The 23,770-nt window shown below is 40.7% G+C and overlaps 1 protein-coding gene across 1 annotated transcript; it reads right to left on the minus strand.

Moving 5' to 3' along the window:
- Positions 1 to 517: 517 nt before the first annotated feature.
- Positions 518 to 21,059, minus strand: bcl3 (BCL3 transcription coactivator). The gene is made up of 9 exons (XM_044208754.1): positions 19,124 to 21,059; positions 18,286 to 18,406; positions 8,925 to 9,033; positions 3,921 to 4,122; positions 2,248 to 2,336; positions 2,051 to 2,128; positions 1,486 to 1,653; positions 880 to 979; positions 518 to 790 (listed from the first exon to the last, which is right to left on the minus strand). The coding sequence occupies exons 1-9, from the start codon at positions 19,626 to 19,628 to the stop codon at positions 672 to 674; spliced, it is 1,491 nt and encodes a 496-aa protein (XP_044064689.1). The 5' UTR covers positions 19,629 to 21,059; the 3' UTR covers positions 518 to 671.
- Between the last annotated feature and the right edge of the window lie 2,711 nt (positions 21,060 to 23,770).

Genomic DNA, 23,770 nt, shown 5'->3' on the forward strand with positions numbered 1-23,770 from the left:
GCAATATTAAGCAGGTCAAGTACAATGTCAAGCCTTAAAGTAAGCAAACTGGATACAGTTACCCTTAGGGTGTCAAAACATCCCCAGTCCAAGTCCAGGTGGGGACATTTGTTGCATGTAATCCCTCCTCTCCCTTCATTTCCTGCCATATCTCTACTGTCCTCTATCAAAAAGTAAAGGCTAAAATACTTTCAAAAAGGGACTTTGCGTTCACTGAGCTTAGGTCTGTGTCTGACATTTACTGACATCTCCTGGCAGTTTCAGCAGTTATTTATGTTCAGTCTTGACTGCATGCAGTAGCACATTTCTGTAGATGCATGTGGAGAAATACAGCTGATCACTGCAGCAGCTTGGAGGTCACCAGTTTGGTCCCAGTCATGAGGGGATTGCCCACAACAGCAGCTGGATGAGGAGAGAGATTGCAGGCACTGTGTCCAGGCATCAAAGCCCAAGGAGGGATGCCAACTATGACTGTCTTTTGTCATGGAGTCCAGGAAAAGAAGACCAGCTTGTAGGGAAGTCTAATTTCAGGTGCAGTCTTTTGTTGGTCTGTCACCCCATTTGCTGTCATCCCATTTAAGTTCTCCTGGATGTCATTTTGGCCACTGAAGTCTCTTTGTTGGTTGGCTGTGTGGAGGTAGTTGCAAGTTGCAATGGACAATAACTTTGAGCTAGTAAAATGGAAATACAACTGTAGATGGAGTCTTTGGAGAGTGGAAGGTGCTATGATGAGGGGTGTGTGGTGTAGTCGAAGGCGAACATCCACGACTGTGACTGGGAGATGGGGACCCTAAAGGAGAGGCAAAGAGTACAAATGAAACACTGTGATTTTAGTGACTGTGTGTACATGTGTGTGTGAACTTGTGTGCCTGTTCTTACCATGTTCTGTTAAGTTGCTCCCATGTGGTGAGATAGACACACAGTGTTGATCTTGAACTCTTATCTGGTTGGAGCCTCTCCCTCGTAACACATCTGCTATCTGAAAAAGATAGATAGAGAATTTACACTCTGTTACCACCTTGTGTGCATGACCTAAAGTGAGATTCACAGTGATCTACAAAAACGACTCTTGAGTGAAACAAGAATACAATATTGGTGGAGAAAGCACTGCACCATTCAGGTCTGACCTCTAGAGGGAAGGATACACACATTTACTTTCCATTTCTGGCTCCAACCATTTCTTCCTACTATCCTAACTAGAGCTGAGTCAAGTGGATATTGCAATTCTTTGCATTTGTTTTGACGTAAGTAGAAAATAGTTGTGATTTTCCATCATAAATTTACAGTGAAATTTGGACAATCACAAGGAAGTAGTTCACAGTCAATTTGATTTGGTTCACAGTTTTCTTGACACTATCTGAATTGTCCTGAAGCAGCAACTCACAACAATAAAAAAGGCTACAACGAACAATACAGTAAGAATGGAATTCCAGCAAGGTCTGTTTTATTATGCATATTTTCTTTTTCTGTCATCTCCTTGCTCACTTTCTTGTTCTTGGCCACCATGACAGGGGTGTCATTGTGGTTGTTCTTGAGGCTGCTGTCAGCCCCGCTCTTCAGCAGCAGCCGCACCGTGTCCACCTGCCCTCGGCCACAGGCGCTGTGCAGGGCTGTGTTCCCACTGTATGACTGGCTATTGACATCACAGCCACTCTGCAACAGAAAAACAGTTGACATAGATGTGATTCATAAAGAAACCCAGAGTAGATGCAGTTCAGCATGGAAAGTGAAACAAAAGTATAGATCCATGGAGAGGGTGAGTTAGATCAGATAGGAGAGACGAAGAAGAGAAAATTCTTTAAAAAGAGAGATGAAGGAAGGAGAAAAGATAATTCTGCCTATGTACAACACATCTGCTAAGCTCTGATAATAAAGCTAAACTATGAATATTTTCCACCAATTCTTTGAAGGTCTTATCTATGATCTAGAAAAGAATAGCATACTCAATATGTAGCTTATGAGCTGGAAAGAGAAAACCAAACTTATCAAATAGAGCTGAGTCACAGCCCTTCCCTCCCCTCCCTCCTCCCTACCCACACACCCTCATTACCTCAATGAGGAAGTGGACCATGTCTGCATTATTGCTCTCCACTGCGTGCATGAGAGGACTCTGGCCGCTTTTGATGTCCTGATTAGAAATAAAAAAAGGACCATAGGAAAAGTCAGAGGATGCAGGTACGGTAAATGTAAAATTTGTGATGTTGTGAAACTTAGTCAGTGCTGAGTCAGTGCAGCACAGGTACTGACTGTAGTATTGATGTCAGCTCCTGCATCCAGCAGCATTCTGGCCAAATCTTTACGGCCACGCAGCACAGCCAGATGGAGAGGCCTCAAACCTGAGAACAGGGACAAAGCAGAACCTGAGTTTTACAGTGAGCAAATACACATAGACCTATGTGACACCTATGCCTAGACACACTCCTGCATGAACCTGTTTGTACATATACTACCTCCACACACAGTATATATCCTCTATCCTATATGAGACATAGGCAAGGCAGTATATAGCACATTCTGGTTTACATCAGTATTAAAGATGGGGTATGCGATTCTGGAGAAATCCAATACCATGACAAATACCACGATATAGAGCAAACAACGACACACAGCAAGTAATGTAACTAACGTTAGTTAGGTTGTGGGTTGTTTCCCATTGACAGAGCCAGGGCTGTGAACAAACACCAGATTTTTTTTTCCAGCATGCACACTGAACGGACAACTAGCGTACTGTGAGGAGATATTCACTGAATTTGACAAAAAGATGTGTATTGGATTAGAATTGCATACCCCAGCTTTAAAGGATGTTACATGAGAAGTACAGCATATGAAAAAAAATAAAAGAAATTTAAAACACACATTAAAATGATTCTAAACTGTTAATGCGATTAAAAAGATAAATCACAGACAGTGCAGAATGCTAGGGCAGGTCATCTTCTGCAAGTGTTTTTCCAGTTATGTGAAGCAAAATAAGTAAATGCTACTTGGGACTGGTTAGCAGACTGCTACTAGATGACACGAGAGGCCAAGAGGTTTCTTTCACTTAAAGATTTGTAGACTAGCAGGAGCATCTTAAACTCATGCATGGGAAGCCAGTGCAGAGACCTGAAAATTGGTGTGATATGTTCACTTTTCTTCACCTTTGTTATGACTCTTTAAGCAGTGTTGTTAATGAGCTGAGTTGCTCAAACCTGTTGTACATAATAGTCGCCCACCTCCATGAATGACATGAATCCTCTGATTCTATGCCATTAAAATGATAGTAGGTTGACTTTGCTATTGACTTGCTGTGGCTGTCATGATATTAGATCTGATCCTTACATACAAATTCTGCTCCACTAAGATAATACCCGTTGTGGAAACATTAGCCTGTGTGTATTTTGGGGGCTTTCTCCTGTACCCAGACTTGTTACTTTCACATTAAATATGTCCACTGTGCTGTGACATGACAGGCATACTGTGGAGATCGGGCAATGTGACACTATATCAGGCCACAGAGGAAGGGTATGCCCTCTTCTCTTCCCGTCATTTTACCATTTTAGTGCTTGTATATTGTACTCTTATAAATGTGTCTGCAATACCTAAACATAAATGTAAACTGGGTCACAAACACAGGGGGTATAAAAAGGCAACTGATAATGGTGCCCAAAACTTTTTTTATTTTATATAGTGTCAGCAATGCTGAAACAAAGTCTATTTATTATATCAAAATTTATCAAATACTCTTAATTTGATAATGGCTTTGTATGTATTCATTAAATTAATCACAGGGAAATCACTGAGGAGGAAATGCTTACAAACAATCACAAGGCTTTATCAAATTAAATAACTTAATGAGAAGAGTCATCCTAGATCTTTTCTTTGTCAAGAACATCTTCAGTACAAAACATACCAAGGAGCTTCTTCGGTAGACCACAACTTACCCTCATAGTTTCCAATTTCCAGGCATCTGGAGGATGAGGAGCAAGAGAGCACAATAGACAGACAGTCACGCTGGTCGTATTCGCAGCAGAGGTGGAGCGCTGTTTGGCCGTTACGGTCCAAGGCAGCAGGGTCGGCCCCCGCTCTCAACAAAGCCTCCACCATGTTTGCCTGCTGGGTTATCAATGCCAGATGAAGGGGAGTCTGAGGGGGAGGATGAGAGCAAAAATGACAGTTTAGACAAACCAGTGTATTCAGGTCTGTAAAAGGCAATGCACTGTCTTCAAAATCTTTTTAATTTTTCACACTGCAGCGCACACTAGATGGCATTCAGAGAGCGTGAACCCCCCACTAATGCTGAACAATGCTCCTACTCTCTACTATCCTCAAAGACATAATTTCTATCTCTTAAAATGTGAGATAAATAGATTTCTTACCCTGTATAGATGCTATTATTTTGACACAAGTATCTATCTTAGTGTCATTGTTCTGACTAAAAATGCTCATCTAATAGTGGAAATCCCAGGTTCTGCTTCCCACCAAATCTAATAATTTGGTCCCTCCCTCAAAGCAATGTCCAAATTGCAAATCCATCAAAGGAAAAGTTTGACATTTTGGGAAATGCACTTATTTGCTTTCTGGTGGAGAGTGAAATGAGAAGATGGATACCACTAATGTCTGTATGGTGAATATGAAGCAGGAGACAGTTTGCTTAGCTTTGTACAGAAACAGAAAACGTGGAGACAGCTAGCCTGGCTCTGTCTGAAGATAACAAAATCCACCTACCAGCACCTCTGAAGCTCACTAATGAATACGTTATATCCTGTTTGTTTAATCTATATGTTTCTTGGCTCGGTGCTGGTTGACGGATTTTGTTACCTCTGGACAGAACCCTGCTGGCCGTTCCTCACTGTTTCCAATCTTTATGCTAAGCTAAGCTAACCAACTGCTGGCTGTAGCTGCATATTTGCCATACAGACCTGAGAGTGGTATGATCCTCTCAGCAAGAAAGCAAATACGTATATTTCCCAAAATGTTGAGTTTTTGAGACATTCTGCTGCTAGACAGGCAGACAGACAAATTAAGAGTTGCAAAATCATAAGCTCCATTGTGGAAGCAATGAATACCAGACAGGAAACTTGACATTGTATACATTTACAAATTCTTAAAATATCCACATTCATGTGAATTTAGAGGAAGAGTGTTATTACTTCTAGTAAAGGCCTCCTTTCATCTCTAACCTGTTCTACAGGTTAAAGGTCAGAGACACAATAAAAGAATTCCAGTAAAGACGGCCAACGCCTAAAATAAATAAACAAGGAACTATGTCTGGTAAGATTATCGTTATTACACATCAGAAGATCATGAGATACATGCACAGGTATTATATGCCTATACCCACATTGACACAAATGCACCTCACCTATACACACACATGCACACACACACACAGTGCCAAAATTCATAGTTGTCAGCGATCATATCATCAGATCACCAGGTGCTTGCCTGGATGAATCTACTAAGTGTTGAATGAAATCACTTGAGCAATCTAGGATGTTCCTTTGGGTGAGGTCAGCATGTATCATCCTGTTGATAATTATGTCAACTCTGGCCAGGGAGGGCACTGACAACCTGCTGTTTAAATTAAGCAAGGCAATAGTTCAGTCATAAAGGGAAGTCTTTTAACCTGGAGTTTTTAGCTGCTATTCAAGTTACACAATAAACGCAGCAATCAGGAACATATTGTTGCTCTAAGTTTCACTTTTGCTATATTACTACTCTGTGTGGGTGTGGGTGTGGGTGTGGGTGTGTGTGTGCTGGGGGTTTGTTCCAGTAAAGACTAAAAAAAGTAGTCTAGCAGTGGGAGAGCGTCTTTGTGGAATTCCTCCACTGTGTCAATGACAGTGTTCCTCCCTTCAGCTCCTGTTTCCCTGAATCCTGTGACTCACACACACACTTATGGACAAAAAACACACACAAAAGTGCACACACACACTCATCATATCCCCTTGTAGAATGTATGTTCTTTGAACTTCAGTATTCACAGTTGAACAAACATTGTGAAAAGCAGCCATGCTACTATTTTGATAGCACTAATGAAACTTGTATGGTAGTATCCTCTTCAATCATTTAAGTTAAACATTAACTTAAGAAATTACCTTCCACATAAGGCCTTTTAAGGCCTTCATAATAGACCTCTCAGAGTTGGCAGAATCTAGCTGTGGCTTCCCGTAAAGGATTTCAGAGTAACTACAACAAAAATCCAGCAAAGATAAGAGGAAGGGAGTGAGGGGGAGCAGGGTGGAGAAGAGAGGAATGAGGAAGAAACGGAAGCAGCAGAGGGGAGTCCAGGGGAAAGACAGGATAACAAGGGAAAATCCCTTCTCTTTCCCCTGGGTCTGTCCTCACACACTTGCATTCCTGCAAAATGAGCGGATCAACATGAGGGAGGTGAAAAGATGAAAGGAGAAGACAGAAGGTTTCTGGGCATGAAGAACAGCCCTGGGCTGTAGGTAGTGCCAAACACAAAGAAAGGTGGAAGGCAACACTAAGAGACAGAGACACTAGAGGGTAAAGCCAGTCCTGTTGCACAAATAAACATCACACGTGCTTACGTCAGTGTTGTTGACAGTTACACTGATAGCATCAGTCAGTTCATCAGTTATGGTTAGAAACCCTAAATTCTCTTAAGTTATATGCAGCGAGATATATGAAAAAAGAGACATTAGTGAGAGAGCGAGAGAGAGAGAGAGAGAGAGAGAGACACGCGCAGGAAGGGAAAGTCCCTGTAAACTACCCTCTGAACCTCAGCACAAGGTATGTTGAGAAACAGCCCAAAGCAAAGGGGGGGGAGTCATGTGACTTCTCGGAACAAGAATGCTAAAACACACACAAACACACACAGATGTCTCCCTCATGCACACACATGCATACACACTCACACTAAAAAAATAAAATGGCATGCCACCAGCATGCAGATAAACAAACTGAAAAAATTTAATATGAATTGACATGTATCTGAATAAAAATACTTCAACGGTACAGCTAACATGACCATTTGCAGATATGTCTTTAAAGCAGGCATTACTGAATTGTTACAGATCATCCGTATAAGCACATGACCATCAGTGCATGTTTTAGTGTGGGTGGCCCCTGGGGATTCAGTCCCCAAACCCCACTAGTGTCAGTGTCACGCACTACACCATCAGCTGTGGCAAGAACAGCAAAAAGAAGACTATTGTGTGTTTGTGTAGCTGTACTGATAGCATGACCAGTGTGGGAGTATCAAACAGCTCTGTCTCTACCATCATAGTATTTTAGGGAGTGGAAGGCGAATCAAGCACTGACACTTGCACTATTGTTCAGTTACGGTACTGATAGTAACACTCTGTCAAAAAGTTCCATATGCAAAACCACAGAAACTCAGGATTTGTCATCAATATTGGAAAAGCTGTATTTAATTTTTTCTTTGTCTCTGGGAAGTTGGCCAGTGCCAGAAAATGTATTCAGGTCTGTCTGGTAAACTTAATGTTTTGAAAAATAAAAAGTTCCCGGGCCTCATTTTAATAAGTCTGTTGTATATGCCTGGTATTCAGCTAAAACCACACAATTTGGTAGGCAAATGACTGTGACGGGACCTGTGCCTGAAAATCTCCCTTTTTGGTTATAACTGCATATAGCATATATATATGTGAGTGTGTGAAAAGAGAGTTTGTGTATGTGTGTTGCGTGCATGCATTTTCATGCACAGGGCAGACACAGGATATCACAAAAGCTATGCTGTCAAGCCTCAGTGATGAGGAAAGACAACAACCGATGATAGCACCAGCGTTATTTCTGGTAAGCGAGCCCGTGGTGTCCTGTGTGGTGTGAAACCCCAGCCTTGAGAACTAAAGTTTTGCATGGCTCAGGTGCTTTCTCTGTTGAAGGATGAAAGAGAGAAAGCTGGCAGAATGCAGAGCAGGCGGGCGAGGAGGTGGAGACAACAGAGAGGAAGAGAATGTGGAAGTGTTGACTTAAGGCCAGTGGTTGGGACAGCCCTGGATTGGGAAACACTGAAAGACAATTCCTTGTACACATCCCAGTTAAGTACACTGTAGCTTATCTCTTATGTTGAGTTACTATGTAGGGAGTTGAAGGGCAGAGTCACTTTTTCATAAGAAAGAAAGAAATTTATTGGGTCCATTTCTCCATTAATATAACTGTAAATAACCAAAGTTGCCCTGGACAAAGAGTGTCAGTCAGACTCTTTATATGCAAGAAAAAAGCCAATTATATGCTGGAATTCATGTTAAAAGTGACCTGTTTGCAACTTATGTCATTTTCAAGCCTGTTCATGTGTTTTTCGTTAAGGCCAAGACATGAGATATGAGTGCAGGGTTCATGAGTGTTCATGGGAGTCACACTTTGCTCTGCTTAATCATCTTGGCTCTCATGCAAACCCTGAAAAATCCCTTCCTATAGAAAAACTGAGCACTACAAAACCATGTACAAAATCAAACACAATGCTGGAAAGCACACTTAGTCCTTCCCAGCATGTGCATGGCTTTGGCTTGTGGCAAGTACAGGTGGAGAAACCAGGAAGGGTGAATTCCACTGCATAACCACCAGCCGCCATGACTGTAAGAGCATGCGATAACACGGTGCAAGGCAAGGAGGAAACCAAGGCACTTCCTCTTTCATTCTTTTCCATATTACTGTTATCAGAAGGGGAATGTGTTTTACATGATGTGGTTGTTGGGGCAGAAGTCACCCATCGTATTTCTATTCTACGTCTATTTTTCATCATGTTATACTGACTAACGCTGAGATCTCTTTAATATGTGTTGTAAAATAGAACAGAAACATTAAAAAAATCTTTCTGTGGATTGAATGGCTGCCACATTTGAAAGGAAGACACATTTTGCCTCAAATGTCTATTAACTATTAATTTGAATTGTAAAAGTAATGATAGTAGCTGTGTGTGCATGTATGTGACAGGTGTATCTAAAGTGTATTTGTTTTACCTGGCGGAGGTTGTTGTAGATATCAATGTCTCTACGAGCCCACATCAGAAGTTGGATCAGTGTGCAGACAATGGCCAACTCCCCCTTCACCACAGCTATATGGAGAGCTCTGTAATGAATACAAAAAACACACACACAAAAAAACAGACAAATATAAATATTTTTACACTAAAAGTTGAAAGAGAAATGTTGAAGACTCAATTTCAAAGGCTAGTGAACTGGGTCACAGGTTTTCCTGACATTGTGACCCACTGACACTATACCTCTGGGAAATAACTTAGAAGGCTGACTGATCTGATGTGCAATAATCTTCACAATGACATGGCATTTCATTTCAGCACTATTTGGTGATGTGAATATGAGGATGTGCAGCACAACTGATGGCATATGGAGTTTTTGTTCAAAACTTACGGCTGTGAACTGTTAAGCCCAGTGCACTACAAATTACTTTCCCATATGGTAGCAATAAAGTCAGCAACTCAGTCAATTTAAAGCAATAGTTTAACATTTTGGGAAATGTGCTTATTTGCTCAAATAATATATAGATGTTCATGTCTGTCCATTAAAGCTAGGGTAGGTAATGTTGAAGCATTTTTTTGTTATATTTGTTGAAATTCTCTTTACATCCCGACAGAAATCAATAAATCACATGCTCTGGGGGGAAAAAAGAAAATAATCCAGAATCTGTGGCTGTCGCAGGCCTGCAATAAGCCCATCCAATAATTTAATTCAGCCGGAATGAAATGATTGGTTGGCCTACCTGAATGTCTGCCTACTTGCCTACCTGCGCACACTCTGCCTTGCACTCATTGCACACGAAAATGTGTTTTCGGCAAGTGGCTTTGAAGGGAGGCCTGATGGGAGGGGGTGGGATTTTTTCGGTTGGATACTTAAAAAATCAGCTGTTTCTTGCTAGTTTCTCTAACATTACCTACCCTAGCTTTAAATATAAGGCTACAGCCAGCAGCCAGTTAGCTTAGCATTAAGACTGTAAAACAAAAGTTACCTACCAGCACCTCACTTTATATCTCCTTGTTTAATCTATAAAAAAAATTTGTAAAAACAACAGGTTGTGGTTTGACAGGGGTTATGTATTTGACTGTGTATTTCTGGGCCGGGAGCAGGGACTTCTTGAAGTCTCAGCTGGTTGCCTGACAACCTCACAGTGACGACAAACTTTTTTTGTTTTTACACTTACACGGTGGATTAAACAAATGAGGTATAACATGTTCATTAGTGAGCTTTTGATATGCTGGTAGGCAGATTTTGTTACCTTTGGACAGAGCCAGGCTAGCTTGCCTCCTGTTTTGGACCTTTATACTAAGCTAAGCTAAGAAGCTATCAAACTACTGTTTTAAATAAATGTAGTCTTTATCACTCATTTGGGATGAAAAATCACACATTCTCTTCATGGCCTTTAAACTTTAAACTGTAAAGGACTTTAGTTTGTTTATGATCAGAAGCAACAAATTTGACTTGATCACTTGATCTAAATGATCCCACTGACAGTTGTACCGAGGAGCTCCACAGATGTACAGGCATGACTCACACTACCCTTATCATACCCTTATCAAGACTAAAGGGGAAACCACTATCTGTGGTCTCTACATTAAGCAAAAGAACAAACGCAGGCCAAAGTTTAGGACAGGGAAAGGCAGAAAACTCAGCGGGGGGAGGGCATGCTGTAGAAAACAGTATAGCAGTTTTCACATTTTCCTTTTTCATTCTGTCAGAAGAAGCAGCTTCCAGTAAGAGCCAGACTGGTTTTATGTCACTTCCTGTTGTCAGTAACAATGGCAGCGTTCTTGATCTCGCTGTGTGCTGTGAAATCCAGCCCATTAAGATGTATGGTTTCTGACAGGGGCTTTCTGTAGGTTCACTCAGTTAGCTTCATCCAATGGATAAGTCATAATCAGACATACAGTACAATCGTGCAACAGGAAACAGGGACGCTTCTTGAGAAGTTAAAAGTAACCTTGCACAGAATTTGAGGTCAGAAAAGTTCTTACAATGACAAAAGTACTTGCAACACTTCCTCTCAGAAATGTGTCCCACTGACATAGAGCCATTATTGACGGTAATTTCCTCCCTAAAAAAATATAGATTAAAGACGTCAAACAATAAACATATAGTTGCTAAATTCTACATACACGTAACAACTACACTTTCCCTGCACATTTTATCAAAACTGCTGTGCGGTTCAAGGAAAGGTTCTTCGGATACGTATGTATGTAGGTCTCTATCTATCTCTCTATCTATCTAGCTATCGACCCAGTTTCACATTACTCTAATTATCTCTTCCAACCACATAAAAAGCAAATAGTTTACATAATCTCTATATTCACAGTGGAAACATTCAAATTCTTTGACAACGTGATGTAGGCAAGTATGAACAGAGTAATGCCTGTGGTCTGTTCAACTGAAGGATAAGCATGTGCCAACCTTCACTTGGTGGTTGCAGGAAAAAAAACAAAGTCATGCTCTACTATGTCTGTGTATATAATTAAATGATTTAAAAAAAAACTTCCATTAAAGAAATGCAAATCGTGGATAAACTGTGTGTGCATGTGTATATACATGCATAATTCTTGCACATGCATGAGCAAGCATAGACATCAACTTTAGTGAGTACAAAACTAAAAATGTATGTGCAAGAGTAGGTTGGAACTGCAACTGAAATAAACAATCAGATGATTTGCTCCTGACATCAGAGCGAACAGCAGAAAAAGCAGAACTGTATGTTGGAATGGGAGTGAGCATGGCGGTTCTTTCCTCAGCTGGTCCCTTTTCCTGTAAGTGAGCTCAGTGAAAAAAGCTGAATCAACAAAGATCTATTAATCATATTTACTGTACATGCTATCAGCTATCCATCATTCGATTTAAAAAGCCCCTGCAGTGTCTCAACAATAAATCTACAGTGATTGAAGTGACCAATCATACTACAGTATATCCACAGTCAAATATAGTTACAGGCTGTTCAGGTATGCCTTATCAAGAATTTTGTCATTATGAGCCCTGAGGAAAGTGTTTGAAACTAATATGTTCTTATAAACAGAAAGCAAAATGCTTCGTATACTGTAGTTTTAACTGCTGAATCAGAGCTCATCTCTCTAAGCATTGAGCTCAACTACTGTATCAATAGTTGCTTTCATATAGGCTTAAAATGACTCTATCTCTCCTGTTATACTCTTTTCTATCTGCATCCATCTCTCTCTTTTTCTCTTAAGATGAACAGTACAGTTTCTAGTTCCTGGAAGTGGGGCAGACCACAGCCCCAGATAACCCCAGGCACAGCAGCACTGACGCAGACAGGAGTCCCAAGCTCGCTGCATTAACACAGACAGTCCCAGTGTAAGTGTGTATGTGAGAAAGAGACAGAGAGAAAAAAGAGACTGTGCGAAAAAAGAGAAGGCAGAGAGACATGGCAGCATTGTGCGGTTTTTGGTATGGAGGGTGAGGGTGCAGCCAAACTGAATTATCAGCCTAACATATCCTGTGGTCTGCGGACCAGCCGAGCAATGAGGTGATGTGTCAGGGTGTATGAATAGTAAACAAAAGAGAAGCAGAGATGCACCACAGTCCAGTTAACAAGAAATGACGACTTACATCACATTGTATTGTCTGCTGTGCTCATTACGAAGAATGATGGGGTAAAGGTATTCATGGTGGGAATGTGTCTGAGCAAACCTGGATGATCGAGGAGTTTATTATTTTGTGGGATCAATTTTTTTCCCCAGAGCATTTCTACATTCATCATAAGGGTAACATCTACAACATTTACAGTAATGCACTCAGTTTTAACCTTGAGTCAGTCAGAGAGTTATTGAGCGAGTGTGTGATGCCCCATTTGAAGCAACTATTTGTGCAGTAGTTGAGCTTGGATGCAAGACATTGACCATTAATATGTGCAAATATCAGGTCTTCAACGTCCACAGAAAACTTGGGCCCGCAAATATAGTTTAGCACACACAGTCTCATAGTTAGTATTAACTTGTGTTCACCCACACACTTATAACCTATAGTGACCCATTCACACCATAAGCAAACACTGTCTTTTCCTATGTAGTTGCTGCAGTGTAAAAAGGAAATGAGTGGCTGTCTGACTCAATACTTGTACATACTTTATGTATACAATGAACAGAAATACCTTGACTGCTGTCATTACATTTGATGATTGGATTAAATACACTACAAAATAATAGAAAGAAAATAGAGGTACATCTCTGGAGATAAGTTGTTGTGTTGATGAATTTACAGAACATCTTAGCAAAAGCGGAATTATTTCTGTTATAGTTAGTGTGTTTTTAGTCATACTAGTGGCGTGGCTCTATGTATGGCTATAGCTGTGGCAGTCAGTTGATCAGTCCACCCTTATTGTTCGTCCATCGTAGTTGATGATGACCATGGAACGTCTCGTTATGTTCGGTTTTGGTGAGTGTGCAGATGGCTGAACAGACCAATCTGAGCCCAGAATTCTCTGTGGCACACTGGACAGTTCAGGGAGGATGTAGGGCTCTGAGTTGCAAGTCCTTTCTTGGCAGATTTGTGCTGCTGCCTCTTCAACATAGAACAGGATCTTCACTTTTCTTCTCCAGGCAGGTCGGTCCTGTGCCAGGAGTTCCCATCTTTTCAGGTCAAATCTAAAGCTCTTCAAAGAGGCTTTCAGGGTATCCTTGTAGCGCTTTTTGGGGCCACCTTGCACTTGCTTTCCAGTTTTCAGCTTGCCAAAGAAGACTTGTTTTGGCAGTCACATGCAGGGCATTCTGGTCATATGGCTAGTCCATCTGAGCTGTGCCTTCGCAAGCAGGGTGGGGATGCTTGGAATATTGGCCTTGCTGAGGACTTCAGTTTCTGGGATTCTGTCCTGCCACTTGATCCTCAGCAGTTTCCTCAGACAGGTCAGGTGAAGATGAGTCAATGTCCTGCCATGGCGCTGGTAGACTGTCCAGGCTTCGCACCCATATAGAAGAGTTGGTAATACAATAGCCTGGTAGACCTTCAGTTTTGTCTCCTGCTTGATGCCAGTCCTTTCCCATACCGAGTCACATAGATGTCCAAAACCAATTTGCACCAACTGGGATTTCAAAGTAGATTTCTAGTAAAAAATTGGGTGATATTCGGTCTGAACATCTAAGACCTCTTTTTGCCCTCTTTTCAACTAGCTAAAATGCGGTTACAACATCAGCGTGTCACAAAACACAAATTTGTTTAATCATTTTGATAATTCAGTTGTAGGTTGACAGAGAGATCATATTAATTATATTGATATTAGTGTGAAGGTATTTCAAGTCATAATGCACATAATGAAATGTGGTCTACACGTATACGTAATTTCAAGAAATATGGAACTACATAGGCTGTGTGCTGCCAACAAGAAGCTTCCAGGACATCGTAATGGGAGAAGTACTGTACATTAATGTAAAATAAGAAATTACGCTTACTGCTGTAATGCACATGTGCAAGTACTTAGGTGTATTGGTTATAGCTTATGCACCGGTACTTGCAGTACTTGCGGTATTGCGCTTTCTGACGCAGAAAAAAATGTCTGTATCAACAGAAAGATGTGGTGGATGAGTGTTTTAAATAAAGGACTTTCCCTTAGGAGACTGGGGTATAAGCTATATTTGAGGCAAATTTTTATACTTATACTGGCTTTCAACTGAACTGCTTTGGATGTGGTTTCTTTGTTAGGCTCCAAAGTGACGATAGACTATTATTTGCACATTGTAGAGGATGAAAAATGTCACTATTGCAAATCCCAGTAAAATATGGTCTAAATGTGAACATTCAATCAGCGTCTTCAAATAGTCGGTGAAAAAACGTTCACTTTTGGTCCTGTTTTGAATGTCTTTTCACCAGTGATCATTTTTTAACGTCTTTTCAACGAAAAAATGCTGGGAAGGCTGCTCTGGCCTTGACAATCGCGATGTTAACTTCATCATCTATGTGCACAGCACGGGACAGAGTGACTTTTCCTCTAGCACCACCATGAGGTAGACATTTGTGGTTTTCATCACGCCAATTTTTATTATTTGTCCAATACTTTGGTTTATGACCAAATACCTAAAAACTAATGACATTTCCATCAAACTCAACTACACTGATGTTTAGTGCCAATTAGCAAATGTTAGCATGCTAACATGCTAAAATAAGATGGTGAACATGGTAAACATTACCTGCAAAACATCAGCATGTTAGCTGTGTAAATGTGAGCATGTTACCATGCTGACGTTAGCACTTAGTAAGCACAGTAGTGCTTTGAACTAACCATGTATTTGTGTGTGTGTTTCTTTGCAGAAACAAAAAGTTGAATTTTTACATCTGGTTCTGTGCATGTCCAGAATCAAAATACTGTAAAAAATCTAAATATTGGGTCTACATGCCATAGTAATTTGAAATTACCTAGGTCTGCAAGTAAGATAATGACCCAGTAAAGGTGTTTACGTGCCAGTTCTAATAATCAGAGTATTGCCAAACTCTGCATATAATAGTGTTGGTGTGGAGGTAAATGCACTGACTGACTGAAAGTATGTAGGAATTCATTTGTAGGAACTGTAAAAAACCGAAACATCTGCACATTAAACTTACAGTTTGGATAAGCAAGTGACACATAACACAGAAATGGAGAGAGAGAGAGAGAGAGAGAGAGAGAGAGAGAGAGAGAGAGAGAGAGAGAGAGAGAGAGATGAAGCTGATAGAAAGAAAAGAAAGCGGTAAATGAGGAAGTGAAGAGCGGATGTTTGGGTTTTTTGAGCCCATTCATTTAAAAACACAGAGAAGACAAGAGAGAGACTGAGACACCTGAGAAAAACCGCAATCGTGTTTAAAAACTGAGCAACCACTGGTTTTCCCGAAACTAAGGGGCTCAGAGGCGCTGAGAACAGAGGATGAACACCCAATTGACGTAAGAGCAGGCGCATGCTCGCCATCACTCACATTATGCATACATGCACACACACGCACACACACACACACTCATGTACATACAGTATGAGAAGGACAGGGGGGCTGAGAATGTTTCTTTCTGCAGAATTCACACAAAGTTTCAAACAACCACAAAGCAACAAGTACGTACTACGTAAGCCAGCCGAGGCCTCAACATCATTACAAAGGGGCTAGATTTTGTGAAACGTCTCAGCACTGCAGCTTGTTAAAAATATACAGACTTATACCTTTGCAAGTATAAAAATGTACTTTTTATCATGGCTATTCTGAGAGTCAACATACATTGCATTCTTCTTATTTCCTCGCCACTATTTATTAATAGCAGACATATCATAGTGATCATGAGCCTCTGAAGCAGATGTGGGACAATAAACAGCTGTGACATGTCACGGGACTTATGGCTCCGCTAAATGTTGGTCATCACGAGTTTGTTTCAAATGTATGCAAATGATGCTGATACTTTTTGAAACCGCAGCATCAAAGTGGCATTTAATTCTTGGACATGCTATGTTTTCAGTCACATGATGTGTGTGTGTGAGTGTGTGTGTGTTCTCATATCAGTTTGACATTCCAGTTAGTGTGTGGGTGGGCGTTAAATCTTTACACAAAGTAAAGTAACCATGCGTTAAAGTTTAATATTTGCATTAATGTGGTCTTCGAAAACTCCTCAAGTTTCTTGTGTACACTATTCTCATTCCCAACCCCTCTGATCCTATGCCCTGAGAGGCTAGTCGACGTAAAATTATAGGTTGTTCAACACACACTAACACATAGCTGTACATGCAATGCCCATTTAATCAAGCAGCTCAAACTCAAGAGCTATAGTTTCCAGGTTAGTGTGTTAGATCAAAGTCTTGATTGCCACTCATTCCTGATCTCCACTAATCCACTTTCTATTATTGGAAGTGAAACAACAGTAAAGAATTTGTTTGGATACGAGGGGGGCACTAACTGTAACTTGTCAATATGCAGAAGGTGAGTCACAGGGATTATAACAAATAAACTGAGATGATACAGACATCTCACAAACCACATCCAGGTTGTGCAATACCAAAAGTTTTGTTTATGAGGTCAGACTGTCACTTGTTGAGACTAGTGGATTTTTTTTTTCAGGCGGGTCCAGCCAAGTGAATCACTTGTATTCACTAGTTATTTATGTGACCATTTCAGTTTCACTTCAAAATGGTACAAGTGTCAGAGAGCCAACTTGCAAATGCTGGTAAGGAGCTATGATACATTCATGAAAGACATTTTAACATGTCACAGTAGGAAAAGCTAAGGTGTAAAACTTAAATTAATGATGGCTGAATTCCATTTAGCTGCTTCGGTTTCAGGGTCCTGGTATTGTGCATGCTGGCTCACTGTCACACTGTCATGGCTTACTGGGACATTCCAATTTGCTACTCCTACAAGTCAAAGGCCCCGATGTACTTAGAGCTGTCTTCTTGTGATTGGATTACCCAAGACGCATGTTAATGCCAGGTGTAAACAGGACCAAAATGTCTGCTGTGGAAAAGGCCTATTGGTTCATGCAAAGACAATTTGAGAATGTAGTTCTAGAGACAGACATACCAGATCCATGAATTGGCAAACACACACACAGATTATGTGTGAAAACTTATAGTTAGTGAATAGTTATCAATAAAAAAAATACGAAATACAGTACAGAACGTTTTGGGCAAGAATATTGATATTTTGCATGTTTAAATGTTGCTGGAGGTTAAAATATGTTTGAAATAGTTGTCTATGTCCTGCTATTCGTGCCCACATGCCATTTTTATGTTAGCTAAAAACTTGTTCTCAATTACTACTTGCCACCATAGAGGGCATCAAAGTACATACGGTTATGTATTTCAGTTTTAAGTAAAAGTGTGACCTTTTAGAATAAAAACAATGAAAAAAAAAACACAAAATTAATCCAGTTTAGACCTTGAAATTGTCCTTTCTGCGAAGCATTTAGCTTTTTAAAAACAGTTTAAACTGAGTGTAACTTTCATATTTGGCAAGATTTCACCACTTCCAAGAACTTAGGAATGTTTTGTACATAAAACTATTAACCTCAGGCTCATTATGTTAAGTGGATCACTAGCTCAAACTCTTGGGCTCTACAGGTGGTCTGCTCAGTCTAAACAAAATGACTGCTGGAAATCTCCTGAATATTTATGATTATGGTAAGATTTCAGATCTGTGAATTGTGCTTAGTTTCGACTGTCAACACATCCGTCTGACTGAAATGTGATAATTATGAAAATGCATGAGGTGGATGAATCATAGTAATCTTATACGTTTACTGTATGCATCAGTAGCTTGATGGATGTGGTGGATGGATGAATACGCTGTATGCATGATTTCATTTTACACCAAGAAAGTGACATCCTAACTTCCAACCTAAGCCATTTTAAATACATCTACATACGTGTCTCCATCTTCATCTTGATGTGTAGCCAGAGTGATACCAGCCAGCAGGTTTCCGGTTTGGTGGGCCAGAGGGTGGTTCGGCTCTGGCACAGGGGGCAAACAGTATACTGAGTAGGGACCTGAGCAGGAATGACACAGAAAGAGAGGCAGAGACAGTGAGATAGAGAGAAAGACATAGAAGGTGGAGATACATATAAAATGAAAAGGCTGGCCTGGTAAACAAGTTATTTTTTGTAATAAGGAAGTGTGTAACTGTGCATGTATGTGTGTGTGTATGCAGAGAATTTAGTTATGAGTTGGCCCAGTAAGCTACTTTTGTCAGTGCAGGAGAATGACTGAAAATGAATAGCTGCAGAATAGCTGACTGGACATTTTCTCATTCATTCAGCAGTAGCTGCAGCATCAGCTGCGGCTCCACTGTCTTTTCTTCCACCTGTGACACACTAGTGACTAAATATATTGAAGAAAGGGGAGGGTGTGCTGTGCAGTGTGCTACTACTGTTTTAAAAATCAAAATCGTTCATGTAATACCAAAAAACTCACTTTGAGAGCTTCTGCAGGTTGTGCCATGCTCTGTCTTTGAAACCTATATTGTGTCTCTAACTTAGTCTTAACATCAAACAGTGTGTACAGAGATCCTGTATGCATATAGTATGTGACACCCAACCTGATTATTTTGGCCAGAGCAAATCAAATACTTCATTTGAGAACTTTATAGAAGCAAAACTTTAAAGTGTAACAAAGATCAGAAATGATTCTGGTCACATACAGGGGTTAAAAAACTTAAAAAATAAAATAAAAAGGTATCGTACTGAGGTAATAGACTGAACGCTTACCGTAATCAAACGGGTGCAAAAAGCGTAGGCCTATGGGATATCCATCTGGACTCTGTCCAGCCTCTTCAACCCGCCTGGGAGTCACTAATGCTGCGCTGACCCTGCTTTCATTCGCGGCTCGTTCCAAACGAAGTGTGATGTCCGTATTTACCGCAGGGAGAACGCGGTCTCCACTTTCTGGTGGAGTCGGCGACTGCCTTTGGGTCTCGAAAAGAATCGGGCGTTTCCTAAAAGGGAGACAGGAGGAAGATTTGTCCGCTGGCCGTTTGAGAGAAGCACCGGTTTCTGAGCCCGGTGCGCCTCTGACCGCGGGGCAGCGAACGTCTGTTCCTGTGCACGCAGGGGGTGCAGGTGAGCCGCCTGTCACCCGAGCGTCCCTGGCGCGACCTTTGCAGTCCGGAGTCCTCGACCCGGCGCTCCCACGCTCTCGGTTAGTGGTGCGCAGATCTAGCGGCGCTGTGGCAACCGACGGGTGGTCACCGTTCATGGTCATGATCCTCGGCATCAACAGGGGGCGAGGCGCTCAGGATCTGAAGAAGTCTCAGGTGTGTGCGCGTGAAGACAACTTCTCGAGGTTCAGTGACAGTTTAGTGGGATCGGTCCATCCAAAGTGGTCAACAGTGCGCTATTCCCATCTCCATGAAATCAAATGGGCAGCGATGAAATCATCACTCTGTTTCCTTTTGGGTTACTGGTGTATTTGCGATAAGCGATCAAATTCATTGACTCGGAATGTACATTTGTTTGTGAAGAAGAGCCAACAGAAGTTTGGTGTAGCTAGATAATGTATCCTTGCGCACCTATAGCAACTGCAGGTACAGTGCAGCTGCGACAGCGCTCATCTGCTTTTAATGAACGTAATCACAGTGACACTTGGTGCTTTCCCTTTAAACCGAAACAAAGCGATTGTGGCACTCAAGGGCAAATATCTACCGAGAGAGGGAGGGAAAGAGAAAACACTAACACTGCGTTAAATTCACAATAATTTCTGCATTTCCGACTTCTCTGACATCTGTCTGTTTTGCATGCAAGTTCAAAACATCTAATACTGAATTTCTCAAGAAGTTCACGGATCGATGCTTTTGCCGGTGCTTCGAGCACATCGCAGTGCAAAAATCTGGGTCACTGGTTACACTGTGCATATTAACGCAACATCAATGTGCAGAACAGTGCAGTCATGTTAATATTAAAGGCTTCAATATTACATTTGGACTCACTTACTATGGCAAACTTAGTTATTTCCAAACTTAAGTACTTAACAGTTTCATATGTGATGCATGAAGAGAATGGCTAAAGGTTCAGACTCAGTTTAAAGTATGAGAGCTATGTCTTTTGCAGGTAAAGTAGCTACAAATCAAACTGGTCCCTTAATGTAAAGTGTATTTCTTTCCATTATTCTAAAAGCCTAACAGACTGTCCCACTTTATAGATCAGAATGCAACAAGGAAAGACAGACTTTAAGAACATGCAATGTGCAGAATTCTATACTTTTATTATGAAATTGGGCGTATTACCACATTTATGACCGTTTTGAGGTGACTTCCTTTTCTAACTTTCCTGTGCCCTCTTTATGATGTCATGGAAGGGATTTTTTTGTTATTTTGATCAGTCTCAGTGCCTCAGGTCAGGAGACATAATTTTGTTTTTCACACCTCAGTCCAAAAAGTTACAGTACATGATGTCCCAATTTGTTGTAGATCTACAAAGGGCCAAGGCACCAGTGACCCCTGTTTCCATCCAGGGGGTCAGTGTGGACATTGTAGAGGATTACAAGTACCTGGGAGTACACATGGACAATAAAGAACACTCAAGCACTTTACATGAAGGGCCAGAACCGCCTCTATTTTCTGAGGAGGCTGAGGTCCTTCAACATCTGCTGGACAATGCTGAGGATGTTTTATGAGTCTGTGGTGCTATCCTGTATGCTGTTGCATGCTGGGGCAGCAGGGTGAGGGTCGCGGACGCTAACAGGCTCAACAAACTGATCCGTAAAGCCAGTGACATTGTGGGGGTGGAGCTGGACTCTCTGGCGGTGGTGTCAGAAAGGATGATACTGGCCAAACTACATGCCATCTTGGACAGTGTCTCCCACCCACTCCATGATGTGCTGGTCAAACAAAGGCACACCTTCAGCTGAAGACTCATCCCCCCCCAAAAAGCACCACAGAGTGCCACAGGAAGTCATTCCTGCCTGTGGCCATCAAACTCTTCAACTCCTCCCTCTAAGTGTTAGTCTATATGACCTTAAGTCGATAAACTGGACATTGGATCATTAACATCTCTGCAATACTTGAAATAATTGTGCAATATTCTCTGTTTAATATATACTCTGTTTTCAGTTTAAAATTCCCCATTTATTGATATTTGTTCATACTTCTATTACTGCTGTGCAATATCCACCGTCTCATAATCATCTTAATAAGCTACACTTAACTTGACAGTACTCATTATTGCACTATTACTTATTACTTATATTAATACATTGTATTATACCGTACATACTTATCAACCTCTAAATCCACTTTGGTACTTACACTTATTTTAGCTTTTATACTTATATCCACTTTGTACTTAATTTATCTTACCTGTATTATAGTGTATTATATTTTGATTTGCTTAGTACTTCTATTCCTTCTATTCTCAAGTGGGCATTGACGTGATAGTGAGCAGCTGTAACGAAAGAGTTTCCCCTGGAGGATCAATAAAGTATTTCTGATTCTAATTTTGACATTTGCTGATCTCATTACTAGACCTACTATATTGTCTCAGTTGTGGTACATTACAGCTATACTACATTTTTAGCATGTTTGATTCACAAAGTCACATGTGATTTTGTTTTATTTCTGCAAATATGTGAACTCATAACATTGTAAATAAACAAGATATGACAGCTCAAGAAAGCCTAATGCTTAAGTCAGTCACTTCATCTGTTGCCTCAGGTTGGTGATATGTCACCAGGCCGCAGACTCAGAGCTGAACTTGCAGTCCCTTAAGGAGGAATAAGGAAAATAAAGGAAGAATTGAGAGAGAAGATTCCCCAAACTGACTGGCTGATCAATTGTTATGTCACTGCTGACCTGCATGTCGCCATGGAACACGTATATACAAACCATAAATGTTGCTTACAGAAGCATGCATACGCGCAAACGCACGCGTACACACACACACACACACACACACACACAGACATCACACCTCATCTCCTAGTCTTTAATCTTATCCTACTCCACCCTCAGACCAGGGTCTGATTACCAGGGTCAATTTGGGACTTTCCTCTTTCCACTGAAGTGTGGAGCTGGCAACGGAAAGTCAAGCTTGGTGTCTAAAGTCCCTAAAAGACCCTGACACTACACAAACATGCTCTGCAGCTGTCAAGGCACTCAACCATTATGGTCTCCTCTGAAATTAGGTATCATTGTTTATGAAAAACACAGGCCTACCTCTTTTACGACCAGTCTCATCCTGAACACTTACTTCACAGAGCTTATTGCTTAATGAATGAGGCATTGACTGAGGTTCAATTATATTTAAGAGCATACACATTAATGTAAACAGAAAAAATCCCATAACCCTTTTATATTTAGGGGCTCAGTATTCTGAGACTGCATGATGAATGTAGAGAGTAGTCATCAGTGGCATAGATCATGAGGTGACATATATACAAACCAATGAAATGAGGCCCTCTTGTGCCAGGAGAGCAAAGGTGCAACTACACTCGCAAAAAATGATCAAGTGAAACTTTAAGCATTTACAAATACATCTCCAAACAATTAACCTACAATTGTACAATACAGTACTGCTCTCCTTGGCTGCTGACAAAATGGCTTTGACATTTGTCTTTTTTTTTTTTACATTTGCAGCAGGTGGTAGGGCTACTACTGCAGCATGCACAACTGGATAAAATCTAGTACTTCTGCTATGTTAAATATTTTTACAGCATATACATACACTCTTCAGTTAAGGTAAATTAAGCTGGAAACTGACATTTAATTGGGTAAAATAATCCGCTTTCAGTGACAACACCAAAAACTGGCTGAGCACTGAGCAGTGTCCGAGTTAGTGTCTCCCTCTTGTGGATGCTGAAGAAGAGGTTGTCAGTTTTCTAATTGTAATAGTGCAGATCGTGTGCCATGTGATGTTAAGCACCACAAAAGAGTGATATTCATGAGAAATGTATCCTTTTACTCAAGGTATTTAGAAATAAATAATTTATCCATTGCAATGTTGACAACACCTGGTGATGTGTACCACATAAAAAGTAACAAGTTATGGACACAAAATATGTAATATATTGAACATATTATTTTATTTCAAATATGCTGTGTCGTTTTTTATTATCATTTTGTAATATCTATCTATCTATCTATCTGGCTTTTCTTATGTAAGTGAAGGGTGTGAGCTTCGAGTAGCATTGGCTGCCAGTGGTGGAAAGTAACTAAGTACATTCAGGCTACTTAAGTACTGTACCTAGGTACAATTTTGAGGTACTTGTTCTTTACTTGAGTATTTCCATTTCATGCTACTTTATACTTCTTCTCAACTACGTTTCAGAGGCAAATATTGTAGTTTTTAGTCAACTCCATTTATTGCTAACATTACTAGTTAACTTACTTTGCAGTTTAATAATACAAAATATAATCAACAAAT

This window comes from Siniperca chuatsi, linkage group LG9 (assembly GCF_020085105.1).
Source record: "Siniperca chuatsi isolate FFG_IHB_CAS linkage group LG9, ASM2008510v1, whole genome shotgun sequence".
NCBI lineage: Eukaryota > Metazoa > Chordata > Actinopteri > Centrarchiformes > Sinipercidae > Siniperca > Siniperca chuatsi.

Excerpts from the sequence above, each read along its gene's own strand:
- bcl3 (XM_044208754.1), bottom strand. The coding sequence starts at position 19,628 with ATGCCGAGGATCATGACCATGAACGGTGACCACCCGTCGGTTGCCACA. Across the intron at positions 4,123-8,924 it reads TCTACAACAACCTCCGCCAG|ACTCCCCTTCATCTGGCATT; the intron begins GTAAAACAAATA and ends CCTCCCCCTCAG. Across the intron at positions 980-1,485 it reads TGGTGGCCAAGAACAAGAAA|ATAGCAGATGTGTTACGAGG; the intron begins GTGAGCAAGGAG and ends TATCTTTTTCAG.